At 38.9% G+C, this 14,885-nt stretch overlaps 1 protein-coding gene across 17 annotated transcripts in view; it reads right to left on the bottom strand.

Moving 5' to 3' along the window:
* Positions 1-14,885, bottom strand: part of RBMS3 (RNA binding motif single stranded interacting protein 3) — a 700,779-nt gene that overhangs the window by 78,968 nt on the left and 606,926 nt on the right. For all 17 annotated transcript variants that reach the window (XM_035549747.2, XM_035549752.2, XM_035549750.2 and 14 more), the window contains 2 exons: positions 13,965-14,071; positions 3,852-3,898 (listed from right to left, as the gene is read on the bottom strand). In XM_035549747.2, the coding sequence (XP_035405640.1) occupies positions 3,852-3,898; positions 13,965-14,071 (154 nt within the window). The remainder of the gene's footprint in view (positions 1-3,851; positions 3,899-13,964; positions 14,072-14,885) is intronic.

The following is a 14,885-nucleotide window of genomic DNA, read 5'->3' as shown; positions in this document are numbered from 1 at the left end:
ATAATCCATATGGTTCCCATCCTATGGGGGAATGTGCAAGCTTCCACACAGAATCTGTACAAGAGCAAGACCCTATTTGCACTGCAATAAACACCATTTGCTCATGCCTCGTGCCTGCAGGCAGTACTGAAAAAGTTAGATTCATAAATAGTATCCTGGGGCTCACATAATGTAAGAGTATTACTGAGCGTTATCAGAGCAGCAATTTTCTGTTGCAATAAGCCACAGAGTCAGATGTTTGAGATGAAAAAGACCTATCTGAATATTAAGCCCATTGGCCTGCAAATGCACAGCATAGTCCCCCAGATATCAGATATTAAACTGATACAGTACATCGCAATCTTAGTCAAATAGCCAGGAGGACTCAAGCCTCAGCAACATTTTAAATGAGCATCTTTACAGTGCAAGTACAAGAGTTCTATTTTGTTCTTTGTATGAGTGCATTAAACTACTAAAACAATATTAATACCACAAATTGAAAAATCAATAGCATATTACAACAGGCACACAGCTCCCCCAAATAAAACCTGAATACCTTTGTAAGTGCAATTCAGAAAAGGCTGATTATAAAAGAAAAAAAAGGCATGGAGCAATTGGCAGGGGAAAAGAGCTTATCTACTGAAGTGTGTGGTTACCATGTCTTCGGTAATGCATACTGCAATGCTATGGTACACTATGGGCCAGACTCTCCACTCCATTACACCAGTTTTATGCTGATGCAACTCCACTGGATCCTTAAACAGAGTTACATGGGCATAAAAACAATATAATGAAACGGAGAATCAAGCCTTACAACATAATAGACTCAGAAGAAAATTATCTATTCCTTTGTGGGGAAAAAGCCTTTGCTATTTTTAGTGAAAGCCTCAATCTCTCTCTTTTGTTTTATTTCTGCCATAGATTTTCGAGGCAAATATGCATTTATACTATAATAAAAGTGATAGTACTACACTGCGAGCAACGAGAACCCGCCTTTTCATCTGGAAAACATGTAAGAATCCAAATTCTTCCCTGAGGTTTGGGTATGCCCCTAACCAAAATCCAGTATAATCTGAACCTCTTAAGGAGCTGGAAATTTTAAATATCATCTTGTGACACCTGCAGAGATGCATCTCCCCAGTAGGCTTCCATTCTCTCTATACCCTGCAAGGACTTAGCAACTTTCATCAGAATGCAAAGACATCTATCAACCTTATACAGGATTCTAATAAATGCTAGCATGTGCAGTCATTCTTTTAACTTTTTAGTTTTATTGGTAACTCCTAACTCATCTCAATTTTTGCCTTACCTTAGGTATGTTTATGTTTCCCATCTACAGCCTTGGTCCACTAAACTCTTTGTTGGTGGGCACCTGAAGGACTGAGCAAGATGTGCTTATCACAGCCCATCAAGTCCTGAGCTGGGTGCAGGGACAACACCTGCATAACCAGACTGCACTGAATAGGCCTGTTACAGGGAGGTTGTCTCCATATTACAGATTGCTCTGTGCAAACCTTATTTACTTTGCGGGTTGGACCTGATGATTGGGGGTTGGACCCGATGATCTCTTGAGGTCCCTTCCAACCCCTATGATTCTGTGATACTTAGTCCACCTTACTGCTAAGTATTACGCAGCATTTTACCCACACATGAGTGGGTAAAAATGGGCACACCATCAAGACATGGGGGCTGAAAGCATCAGCTTTGTGTTCACTTCCAGATTGTCCTCGTTGTGAAGATCAATGTGTTTGCCTAACACGCCTTCACTGATGTTTAAATTGACTGGTTTCACTTCATAGCGTGTAAGAACCTTTAAATCTCTTTTACCATGGCCACACACCTGCTATGATCCCATCTGCTGTGTTGCATGCAACAACCCACATTTGCACATTTTACAAGCAATGCATCAAGTTGCTCCGAGACTTAGGCAAAATAAAACCCAAGAGCTAGATTTTTATTGTACTTGCAAGTAAAGCAGCTTATGAAAAGTAGTAAAAATTTATAACTACAGGATATGTAGTGACTGCTGAGTGAACGCCTGGGGAGCTAAAAAGAAACTGTAACCAAAAGGTCCTGGTGATCCTCAGGGGACAGCATTTTAAAGATGCAACCTGAGGATGGATCAACAGTTGTGTTACTTTTGGTGGACAAATCAACACATAATAAGAGCTTCTCCTCATGACACTGTGTGCAATCAAATCTCACCAGAAGAGCATTTTGAATTAGATGGTTTTGTCCTGCTGAAATTGAAAATATTTTGACACTCTAGAAAGAAGAGATATGTCAAAGCAGTAATTAATAGTCACTCTTACAGTGATATCCAATGATACAGTTTCTTTCATGCTTTACAAATAAAAGAATAAATAAAAAAAAACTATGAGCTGAAATTTCGACTGGGTACTATTTCTTTTTCCAATGATCAGTGATGGCATGTTCAAACAATTGAGTGACCAAAACACTGAGCATTTTGAGCACTTAAGCATATACAACTCTGAAATAACTTTCATAATTTTAGAAAAATATTCTTTAAGTAAAATGTTATTAATCTCAAAGGATCATTCAAATTACAGTTTCTGAAACATTCATGTAAACAACATACAGGAATTCCTTTGAAATAAAAGCTATTTATCTGGATGAAACACTAGTGGATTATGAACTACTGATGGTTTTATTTATAGCCTATAATGAGTTACCAGCTGAAAAGAATGATGATAGAGAAGAAAGATTTGTTTGGGGGGGTCAGAACAGAGAAGCAAAACCAGAGGATTCTGAAATCACAGCTCTGAAAAAAAAACACCAAAACAAACAAACAAAAAAACCCTCCTTTTTCTGAGTTGCTCCATCTTCGTTGTTTCATCCACAACATGAGAACATCATGTTCTCATTCTCATGAGAACATCCTACAGTGATACTGCTTTTAAAGGGCAATTATGCAAAATATGCAAACTATTAATATTGATTTTTTTAAAGCTACTGTGAATGTTAGTGTTGTTTTGTTTTTGTGGTTGTTGCTGTTGCTTTTTGATGCTTCACCTAGTAATGCCCTAACAAACATTGAAGAAATAAAACCATTCTCAATATCAATGCATTCTCCCCTTCAGCTGGAGAGTGTTGATGGGAGTATGCATGGAATTTGATAATCATATCAAACATCCCTCTGGTCAAGGAGTGGCTGTCAAAGAGTTCAGGGCTGAACTTCCTGCTTCTCTTCAAGTTATTGTTCATCTATCTGAAAGGATAGCTGATCTCAAGGATCTGTTTTTCTACTTCATGAAATAATTGAAAATGTAATCATGCAGATAGATAATATGATGATGTATCTTCTCTGCTAAATGTGAAAAAAGTTTCAATTCTTTGCATTGTCAGTTGAGAAATGAAGAGTGTTGTTCAACATTCTGCCCCTAAGTCTCATCTGCTTACACACTGATTTAAGGATTTCTCCCTGTTTGGCATTTCTAGTCAGACAATGCCATGGAAGCCATCCAGGCAGCAGAGAGGACCCAGATTAAGTAACAGCTCTATTATCCAAAATATGCTAGAATTTTCAATGATCATTTTAACAAAAGCCAGTAACTTTACTGGTTTCCATTTCATGACAGTGATAGATTAAAAAGACAACCGCTAGGATTTGCCAAATAGAGATGGAAACTATTAGGAAAAACAACTTCCTATTCAAATGGATATTACAAACAAGACGGTATAAAAACAAAAGGGAAACTAAAAGAAAAACTTGACAATATAGCATTATATGCTTCAGACAAAATATGACTGAGTAAATTTGCTTCTGAATAAGTTTCACCACAGAAAGAGAAAACAGAAGATGGCATTCCAAATAATTTTTAAAAAGGCATAAGAAAACATGCATTTCTTACCCATTCTGTATAGCAGCTGTTGGATCGTAAGTCAAAGCCATGCCAGCCTGCACATAGTTAGGGGAGAAAAACAGATTTTTACTATTACTGCAGAAAAAAAATAATGAAAAAAAAAGTCATTAAGCATAGTCTTAGACAGATATCAAAAACTCTCCAGGGAAGCTCAGATGGCCCAAAGCAGCACAGATACTTTGGCTCCCTCCCCTGCCTGCCAGACCCCTGAGAAAACAGATCCCCTCAATGTCACTTCCCCATAAAATTTAGGCCAAACGGTGTTTTTGTTGCCCCAGTATCAGTCAATGACTCCACCAAGCTCAATGGATTTACAGTACAACATGACAGGGCCAAATCCTGCTGTTCTAGGTCAGGCAGGTAGTTTGTAAATACCCTAAAGCCAACTTCGCAAGAACTTCTCAGGCAGGAGTCTCATCTTTCCTACAAAGGCCATCCCCTGGGTGACCCCAGGCCTCTGCCATTTCCCTGGGCTGTCACTCCTGCTTGCATTTAATTCATTACCACGAGGCGAGAAACAAAAAGTGGGCTGTGAAGCAGAAAAGACCAACCAAAACAAGGAGGTGCCTGAGCTTTTAAAATACTTGATGGGTCTGGACAGTCAAAGAATTTCTTAATGGCCTATACAGAGCCTTTTGATGGCTGTTCACCACTAGGCAGACGGTGACCTGTGCAAAAAGACTGAGTGATATCAAAACACCATTCAGTTAACAACTGCCACCACCATCACCATTAAGCAATATATCCACAGGTACAGCAGGAAAGGCAGGGACTGGGCAGGGCTGCAGTTTGAATTTCCTGCTCTAACTCAGGCTCAAACACAGCAGTCGGGGCCAGGTGGGAAGAAGAGAGAGGAGAGAGCAAATGCTCCTCAAGATGCTCCTCTCCCTTTGGGGGCAGCTGAGAATGGCTGTGGCACCCTCCTGCCCCAAGGCATGCCATAGCTCTCCGCTTGGCATGCTGACCATGTGCTGCCTTCGACGTGAGACAGAAGCGTTCACTTTGCACAGCAGGATCCGCGCTCCTGGTGGGAGCATTTAACACCCCTGGAGCCATCTACTTCTGAATAACGGCATCTGCCCTCTTCCAGATGGCTGCTCAGCCAGGTCAGGAGAGCGTCCGGGCTTGGCTGGCTCCCATGCAGGCAGGTGAGCTGCCAGGGCAAGGGCCCTGGTGAGGGGCCAACAGCAAGCCGGCCGTGCTCTTGGAGGAGCCAGGTTAGCCCGGCAGCCGCTCACCAGTCTACAAGGAGGTGGCCCCAGTTTTCAAAGGACAAAAATCATTTCTGATCTGAAAGCGTAGGCTTCGCCATACCTGACATAGCCAATAAATAAATAAATAAATGTTTGTGTCATTCAGAATTTATTTTTCTCGTTATTTTTAAGCAGATGCTAGGGCAAATGCTTCACTTACTGAAAATGCTGTTGGTTTAAGAAAGTATGCGCTAGCTCCCAAGCAAAAGATAATTCAGGAGACTAAGGCCAAAGACACACAACTAGGGTTTAAAAATGCATTTATTTCATAAAAAGAAAAAGAATAATTGCTATTTCTGCAAGCTTGAAATGCCAAAGAATCAAATTCAGGATGAGCACAACCATTGCTAATTTTGACCTAAAAATAAAATAGCTCTGAAAATCATCAGGTATGATCTACATATATTGTTTTTTTTTTTATGTTGTTGTTGTTGTTTTTTCTTATGTCTTAAATATTCTCAGCATATTACTTTTTTTTTTTAAATTGCTTTACTAATGGAACGGTATACAATTCATCCCAAAAAACAGCCAATAAAACATTAACATCATAATTTTTTTTTGATACATTTTCCAAAAAAAAAAATACTCTCTATTTTCCTTCCTGTTTTGAACATTTGTAAAATTTACTATTGCTCTCTTTTTCTATTCCCGTGTCAGTAAAGACAACTTATATAGTATGTACAAGCCCTACAGGGACAGAAAAATTAGTTCTAACAGCTTAAAAAAAATAAAAATAACTTAAGGGATTCTTTATAAATCAACGTGTTGGCATTTTAACATCTCATCTACTAAGAACTGAGAAAACACACATACACACACACACACAAAAAAAGAACAACAACAATTTGTAAGCCCCTATGAAAGGAGGATCTAAACTTTCTCAGTCAGGGAGTTTCCAGACTTAACGGTCCTCAGGGTAGCCTGGATCAGAACTCACTGCACCCATCCTACAGTTTTGATCAGTGTGACCTGAGAACAAAGCCTCAGCAAGGAAGAGAGGGCTGGGAGGAAAGGGGAACGTGAACAACTGCTTTTATTTTAATATCTTTGACATAAATAAATATAATGCTGCAGAAAGGATAAATTGAAGCATTTCTTTCACTGGAGCCATAACAACGCTCACTGCACACACGAGACCAGCAAACACATTTACACTACTTTCAGCTACATTTTTCATGAACACTTGAGCACATGTTCATGACAAAGACCCTCACATTGGCCTCCAACGCCATCATGCCCCAGATCTGGGTGTATGCAAACAAACTGCACATGCTCTGCTCTCTTGACATTAGCTTCACGTCTGTTACATACTATATGGGACATGGTGAATAAGGGGCATGGTGACCATTATGGGCTTGATGAGTCCAAATTATTAAAGGCTAGACTGTCGTCTCCTTACACATGCTCCACATCCATACTGCATAGTGACAGGTTACCAGAATCTGTCCAAATACTTTGCAGCGACTGCTATAAATATCACTATCATGTTTTCCAGTAAATGAGAGTTTTGCATTAGACAAATAGGGCACAGCATGTGGCAGTACGTGCATATGGTACACCACCTACAGTTTCCCCAGTAATATTGCTAATATCTGCCATTGCTGAATAGCTTTAAACAGCTGCTATTTCAAATAGCTGCTAAGAGAGGACTATTTACTTCTTTCTCATCAAGTTGTGTAATTCCTCCCTACGAAATTACGCTGGCTGGAAGCCCAGGAGAGGCAACAGTTAGCCTAGACCAGTGAAAGATTTATGGTCTGAAGCATCCTCATTCATGAGGAATAAAAACTGATGAGCAGTAAAAACTTACTGGAAAATTGTCTGCACTTTCCTCCATAACACACAAACAGGAATTCCAAAAATACCAAATACAGAATATTAGGGTTGGCCTCAGACTTCCATGCAACAGAGGTCCAGCTTTTTCTCTCCAAAACACAGCACTGAATGTTGCTGTCACTGGGCTTAATATGGTATTAACTATGTCAAGGCACTGGCCGATGCCTCTGTAGCAGTCCGCATTTGTGCTGAAGTGCATTTTCTTCCAGGTCTTTTCATCCACTGTTTTGCTTATGTTTCAGTGGAAGGACACGGTCTTATTCCTTCTTCTGATAGTGACACTTCCTGATGAAATGCCACCCAAGAGTGTGGCATTGATGATGAAATGCTGCTTCAGGAAAATATTTGTCAGAAAAATCTATTAAGGAATGACTGAACTACAGACTTTTTATGCCGCTCAGCCAGATAATGGACACATATCTCACCTACTGAATGAAAATTCTGCATCTCAGTATGCAATTCCTTGAAGCAATTAATTAAAAGGAATATCTGCTATCAGTTCTGCACATAATGATAAAGACCATTCTCAATGATTATTCATCTGCTATGTTTAGAATGTCACAATTGGCAGAAATAAAACCAACTTGCTTAAAATACTGATTTTTAAAAACACTATTTAAACCACGTGTATTTATTTATCACTTCTTTTTATTTATGTGTCTGAATCTAGGACAAAGGAATGAAAAAAAATGTTATTTTGTTACTGCGGTTTTGTAATATTGACACCATTGAACAAACAAGTTCAGATAAGTGAATACAAGGTATTGTTTCTGCTTTTTCCCCCCTCTTTGTTATGATTTGAACATAAATGAGCACATTTGCCTCATTAAAGAGACTCTCAGACCATCACATTTGCATTGCTTATGTAAATTGGATTTGTATATCTCTCAAATAAATGATTAAGTTGTGGAGTGATTATTAAAAAAACCAATCACATCTTCATGTGAAGATCATCTTGTGAAATAAGATCAGTTTGTTATTTCTCTTCCAAATCTCTCTGACCTCTTCACAAGAACAACCTTTATCAGCCTACTCTCCATCTTCCAACAAACACCAGTACCTATAAATGACCAAGCTTTGGGTTGCACGGTACCTTCTGTGTTGCTGGGAGGTAGCTTTCCCAAACAACTTTACCAACAGATCATCACATGTTTTCAGTATACAGGCCTTACTGTGTGTGAAAGCTCACCATAATATCTGCCTGCTGCAGAGATGTCCTATGTCTCTTCTTCGGAAGCCAATCTTCCACATATCTTCCTGACCCTGCTCTGGCTAGCCCATGGCCCACGCTGGAGCTCCAGGGCCTGCGGGGAGGGCTGGGGACTAGCTCTGAGGAGCCTTTGACAGGCAAAGCAAGGCTGCTGCCACTGTAGGACTGCTTACTGTGCAGGAGGCCACTCTCAGTGGAAACATTAGAGAGACCAACAAATTGAAAAGGGGTGAAAGCCACTGATGTGGTGGGCTTTCCAGTAGACTCCCTGGATTTTTCCTCTTTAGAGAGAGATTAGGAAAAATAATATTGTACTGTAGGACTCATGGGGTTTCTATGGCGAACTGAGGTGGGAGTCAGTCCAGAGGATAAGCTTCTCTGCTCCATCTCCTCTGACTCATCCCCTCATCCTATCATGCCAGAAGACTGCAAGCTGCCATCCCAAGGGGATGGGTGTGCTCTTGGATACTCCAGTGGAATCAGCTGAAATTTCAACACTGAAATTCTTGTACTTGTTTTGTTACTGCCACTAAGATCTACCAGGCATCAATAGCACAAGGATCTCTTGTGCCCTGACAGCAGATACTCCAACTAAAACACTTTGAAGAAGGAAGGGAGAGGAGGGGGAAGGAACCAACAAGCCAAATGAGATCTGTTTAAAATACTGATTAAATAAATAAACTCAGTCAGCAGCAAAGTTAACTTGGCACAGTTCCTTCCTTTTATTAAAAGGATTATTTAAAACAGGTCTGTCAGAAATACTCCACATTATTAGAAAGATTTTTGAATTTAATCCTGAATAAAAAACACCTTTCCCTTTCAGAGAAGGAGAATTCTCAGTAGTCACTGTGACACTTTAATATATAGTCACATATGAAAGAAATGGGGCATTTCCCAGTGATGTTCCCCAGAGGGAAACATTTGTTTTTACATGCATGGGCTCCTTAAGCAACTGCAACTTCTGAGAAGAAAGTAGTTGTGGAGAGCAAAATATATTATATTGAGGTCAAACTGGTCAAGTGATGCATGAACCTCGGTAGGTCGGAGGTTGAGCTGACAGACACAATCACAAGTTCAGAAACCCAAATGAATGACAAAAACAGTTTGTACTACAGAACTGGACTGGAAGTCTAACCTACACAGCTTCTGTTCCTGGTGCTGAGTTGCTTTGTTCTCACTTCAATTTATCTGATGAATTAAATGAGGAGTGCTGCAGGTTACGAATTCCTATGCAGACCTGCCAATTGTCTCCCCCCAGAAAGAGAAACTAATTTGTCCAGGTATAGAACAGATCAGCTCCAGACACTGAGGATTATCGAGAACAACTAAGTAGTACCTATCTCCTTGGAAGCATAAAAGAAATCTATGCCGGAGTTCTCTCTCAAATTACCTATTGTATGTTTTTTCTCTCTAAATTACTGTTTGCATTAGATAAAATTGTAACAAGCAGCAGACAAAAAGAGAAACTGTTAACAAAAGCAACTTTCCAAAACTAGTAGGTCTTCTTATTTTTAAGGAGCAATTAAAAACATGTTTAATTATTTAGAAATTTCACCAGGTGATCTTGAAAGAAAGCAAAAAAAAAAAAAAAAAAAAGAATGGGGAAAAAGAGGAAGAGAGGAAGGGGAGGAAATGGGAGGTTATTCTCTTGGATAGTGAGAAACAAAAATGCAACCCAGATCACAGAAGAAAGAAAACCGTCAATACGAGAATTATTTATGGCACTTATTAAATATTACAGACATCAAACTAAGTTCAATGAAGAGGAAGTCACATTCAATGGTGTATGTCACTATTGTGATATATACACTCATACTTTAAAGGTGATTGCAAGAAAGACAATGCAAATACATAAATATTCTGAATTTTATAAAAGATTACAAATGAAGTGTCAAAAGGTTTCAAAATATTGTGACTGTAAAAAAACTAAATCACTGTGGGCTGATACACAAAGCATTTCATTTATTTCCAAATTATGTGAGATTTCTCCCTTTCTACCAGATAAATTACAAACAAACTCTCACTTAAATGCACATATAAGAAGATTTTATTTCAGAATAATCAAAGTTTCAAAAAATCTGCAACAAAAGATTCAGCTGTAAAATTTAAGTTGCAGTTCTTAATTCAATCTGATCTCAATTTGCAACTACCCTCGATTCCCTGGATGCATTTTCAGCTAATGAACTTTTTTTTTGAGAAATGTCATCTACCTCTAGACATGTCAATTGCAATTCAGAGGTAAATTAAATCAAATCTTTTACAGACAGAATTTAAATATGATTACTCCCCATCACCATTTCTTCAACATGATCTTGTCAGGGAAAGTTTCAAAACAGAGACTAAACCAGTGCGACTGAATGAAAATAGTGCAACTCAGAAAAGTCTATCCTGAAATCAAAGAATTTAAACTTTGGGCAGAAATTGTGTCAGTTATTAGGTTAGAATTTCTCTGCAAATATTTCCAACATCTGTAGGCTTCACTGTACTTTTATTGCACCTGTACGTTAGACGCATTATTTAACACCCTTTCAAAAAGCCGTCAGTAATCTAAACTCTTGGATCCTTAGTCTGAAATTGGTCAGCATGCACAAATCCTCAGTCAAATGTCTCACTCAATCTGCTGGATGCTTCCTGAGACTTCAACCAAGAGTGGAAGGGTAAGGAAAAAATGTGCTGTTCAAGGTGACACATTCTTCACTGATTACAACTGGTTTCTGGATAAAAACCCCATGTAACAAAGAAACAACAGAAACAAATCTGAAAAGCCCTGGAGAAATTCAGTATATTCCTAAAGACTTGCCTTTATAAAGGTATAGATCCATTTGCAATTAAATTCTGAAGATTAGACAATTATGCACAGCAGCAGAGCTGTAGGTTTTGTGGGGTGATATGCTGCCTACAGTTACTCAGACCACACCATTGCCTTTCTAAGAGCTGCACAAAACATACATAGGATACAAAATTTGTCATCGTCCCCCCTCCAAGCAAAGGACTGTTTCAACAATGAAGTGAAAATTTCAAGCCAAATTATATTGCTGATGGGATTTGAGTGGCTGTGTTCTGCAAGAGGACAAGGTTGATAGAATTTAACAGCCAGCTAAAGTATTTCTATATGGTTATGAAGCAATCTACAAAAATGTATGGTAGGAATAAGATTTTCTATTGTATTCTGCAGTATGGCCTGAAAACTTTACCATAAAAGTAATCCTCTCTTACTAAGTTCCACAGAAGCTCTCCATAAAAGAGAGCAAAACCTCTGAGAACAGCACAGCCAGAGAGGTACCACTGCAGCAAATCTGTTCCTCCCCACTAAATCTCCTGCCATTTCCCCCCTACAACAGAGTATTCTGCACAGCTGTCTGTCTCTACTCTGCATACTAAAATTTGAGGTCAATGGTAAAACTGTTAGTGTCATTTGTCTGGAGTCTGCCCTTCTGAGCAATAATCCTCACGTGCATTCAGCGTTAATGCTGGTCAAACCTCTGAAGTTTTAGAAATGCCCTTCACGTGAGTATTTAAGAATGCAAATGCTTATCTGAACAATAGCCAAATACATCTTGGTGTAGATTTCATGGGATTTGGTCTGTGTGGAAATACTGAGGGAGTAACCTCTTGGATGCTATTTCATTTTTTTTTCCCTTTGGAGAAGAAACCAAGAAAGAGCAGAGGTGCAGGGAATATTTTCAGGTTCCAATTGTAATCAGAACTATGACACTTGTCATATATCAATTATTTATCACTACTCACTACCTGTTCTTTTTTAGAGGAATTAAAGTTGACAGGAATAATTGTAAGAAAGTTAACTGAGCACTGCTACACAGAGAACAACTGAATGGTACATATTGCTTAGAGTAAGATCATTAAAGGACAAAGAGCTGGAAAAAAAACTAATGCTTATAAAAGATTAATTCCATTGAAGTATTTCATATTGGGAATAAGAAAATCATATGACCACGTGGAGGAAATCCAACAGCTTGCATTATTGTCTTTGATGCTTTGAGTAGTAAAAGTTTAGAAAGGTGTTAATCAGAGGTCAGTAAATCTGAGAATGACCATTTCATTAACACATCAGCCACACCCTACCTCTATGTCCCAGGGATATTGCTGTCCTTAATATGAGCCACTCCATCAGCAAAAAATGAACTACGTATGATGTAAGAAGCTGATGCCTTGTGGCCATAGACATAATGGTGGCTTGTGGGTTTGACTTTAAATTCTTTTGTTTATGAATTTGAACTAAAGAAAATATAGAACAGTGGAAATAATAGCTGCAATGGCATTTGCTATTTAAACAGGGATTTAGAGTTCTTTAAAACACGGATTGTTGACCTTAATTGGGGGTTGTTATTCCCACCTATAGGCATACATATATATGCCTTTCTTTTTAGAGCCCTGCACACAATGGCCTGAGTCTACCACTTGAAGTAATTCATGAATTACTCAGTAGCTTCTTAACTTGACAAACCATAATGGCTTCTAAGAAGACATCTCCATTTTTTGGACCAACAACGTAAGAGACTTCAATGAACCTCTGGAGACTTCTGCAATCTCTTGTAGCAAATGTGGCTGCCATGTTGCCACTTTCAGCCCACAAAGCTAAAAATATTGTGGAGCATTTTTGTTGAAACAGTATACAACAACTACCTTGCTGGAGGGAGAAATTTCCATGCTTTAAAGAGGCCCTTCTGTTTCTTTTAAGAGCTCACCAATTGTGCTAGAATGTATATGTCATACACTAATGGTCTGAAAAGTACCACCTAGCAAAATCAAGTCGTTATCAAAAAGCAGAAACCCTCTTGAAACAACTAAATCAGAAATACCAAATAGATTTCTAGTTTATTTGCACTGTAAAATTGAAGTAAACATAGTAAATCTGGGGAGGGGAGGGGAGGGGAGGGAAATGGCTTTGATTCTAGTGGCTCACATTTGAGCAACATATTTTTTTCTTTGAATTCTCAATCATAAACCCAAACAAGAGGTGTTTAGGATGGAAATACTTGTAAGTCCTTCTGCCTTTGCAGCTATAATCATGCATAAGAAGGTACTATGACCAGATTCACCTCATTTATTCAAGTGTCTTTATCCTATAATAACATTCAAGGAGAGTAAACAAACTCTTCAAGAGTCAAATAAATTTCTTTCTTATTTAACCCACATTTGGAGTCACTTCATGTACAAGTACACGGAAAGGAAATTCCAGTAACAGACTATTTGCAGCAGAGCAGAAAGCAACCGGTATTTATTTAATTTGTATACGTGATGGAGCTGAGGCTACTGCAAACTGTTTTGTCTTGGACAGAATGAAGATCGCAGCTCAGACAAGCTTTTGGGAAACTTTTACATGCATATATCTGCATGTGCAAGTACATCTTTCCCTTTTGTAGAAGTCCATCTTGATAATAATTTATCACCAGGAACTACACAGAAAAAAAATACATTGTTGAGTTGCTTAGGTGTAAATAGATGCTAAGTTTACAAGAGGTACACTGCAGGTGCTGACAGCACACCAGTAAGAAAATACTGGGTTCAATTCCGGCTGCAGACAGAGGGCTCACAGTGGGACAAGGCTGTGCACAGTCCCACACCCAGCTCTGAAATTCTCTTTTCCTGTAACTTTACATTCCACAAACTATTATAAACCTCCCTCTTCCCCCCACGTATACACTACTGCTCATTTTTTCTGTGTGAAACTATTGCATTTTGTGCTCAACCTGATTTCTTCATAGCCCTGAAAGGCAGACTTCCAGCTCTGCAGCTGACTTCTCCCAACCCCCTGAAAAATAATTGCCGCGTGGCACTTACCTCTCCTTCTCTGGGCCACGGCCTTCCATTCTGTGTGTATTTGCTTTGATTCTGGCGCTTCTTTTGCCCTCCATCAGCAAATTTGCACAGCAAAGGCTCAGTGGGGGCTGTGAAGACAAGAAACCCAGTCTATATTAGCATCCCCCCCAAAGAACGTGATTATACCAGCAACAGTAGTGCTTTGTAATACTGATCTTTTGAAGTAAAATCTTGCCTTCTGCAGATATTTTTTGCCTCTTTTAGCCTTGACTCCACTGGCAGCTGTTCTTACTAACTAAGCTTCAAAAAATATATACTGGCAGCCCTTAAAAGAATTTAGCAAATATTGTTGAAAAAATAATCAGCCTACGCAGAATGTTAAGTTGCTGTAGTGGAATAGTAGAGTCAAGCATTAGTTCCAGCTAAGTTAGACACGTATTCATGACTAGCATTACTGTAAGGATAAACAGTGTTTTACTAAAGCAGCTTTCTGTTCTTATTGTAAAAACTTTGCAAGGATCTGTTTAAGGAGTAAGTGTTCTCGCTATTTTTGTGTTTCTCGGCACCCAATCCTTTAAAATCTGAATAAACAGAATAAAAAAAGAGACTTTTGCCAAGCACAGTCCAATTAGCTTCCTTTTGCTCTTAACTCCTCTTTTAAGCAAGTTGGCAGCTGAGAAAACGCCTTTCCTCTCCAACTGAACTCTGTGTGTAAGAATACAATAGTCAGGGAGACTGGAGCCACAGAAACGATGGATATTCCTGGAGCTGCATACCCAAAATCCTAGCTCACAATAGGGTCTGCTAGTGAAGAAATTATCACATATCAAATGGGTGCCACAGGAAGGGAACTTTGTGTCTTGGGATCTTCCCCCACCTACCCAGTATTTAAACATTGGTTTGGATGAAAGAAATATAAAAATGATGGTTTTGGAAAAAAGT

Source organism: Cygnus atratus, chromosome 2 (assembly GCF_013377495.2).
Source record: "Cygnus atratus isolate AKBS03 ecotype Queensland, Australia chromosome 2, CAtr_DNAZoo_HiC_assembly, whole genome shotgun sequence".
NCBI classification, from domain to species: domain Eukaryota; kingdom Metazoa; phylum Chordata; class Aves; order Anseriformes; family Anatidae; genus Cygnus; species Cygnus atratus.
This window is presented reverse-complemented; position numbering and strand designations above follow the sequence as displayed.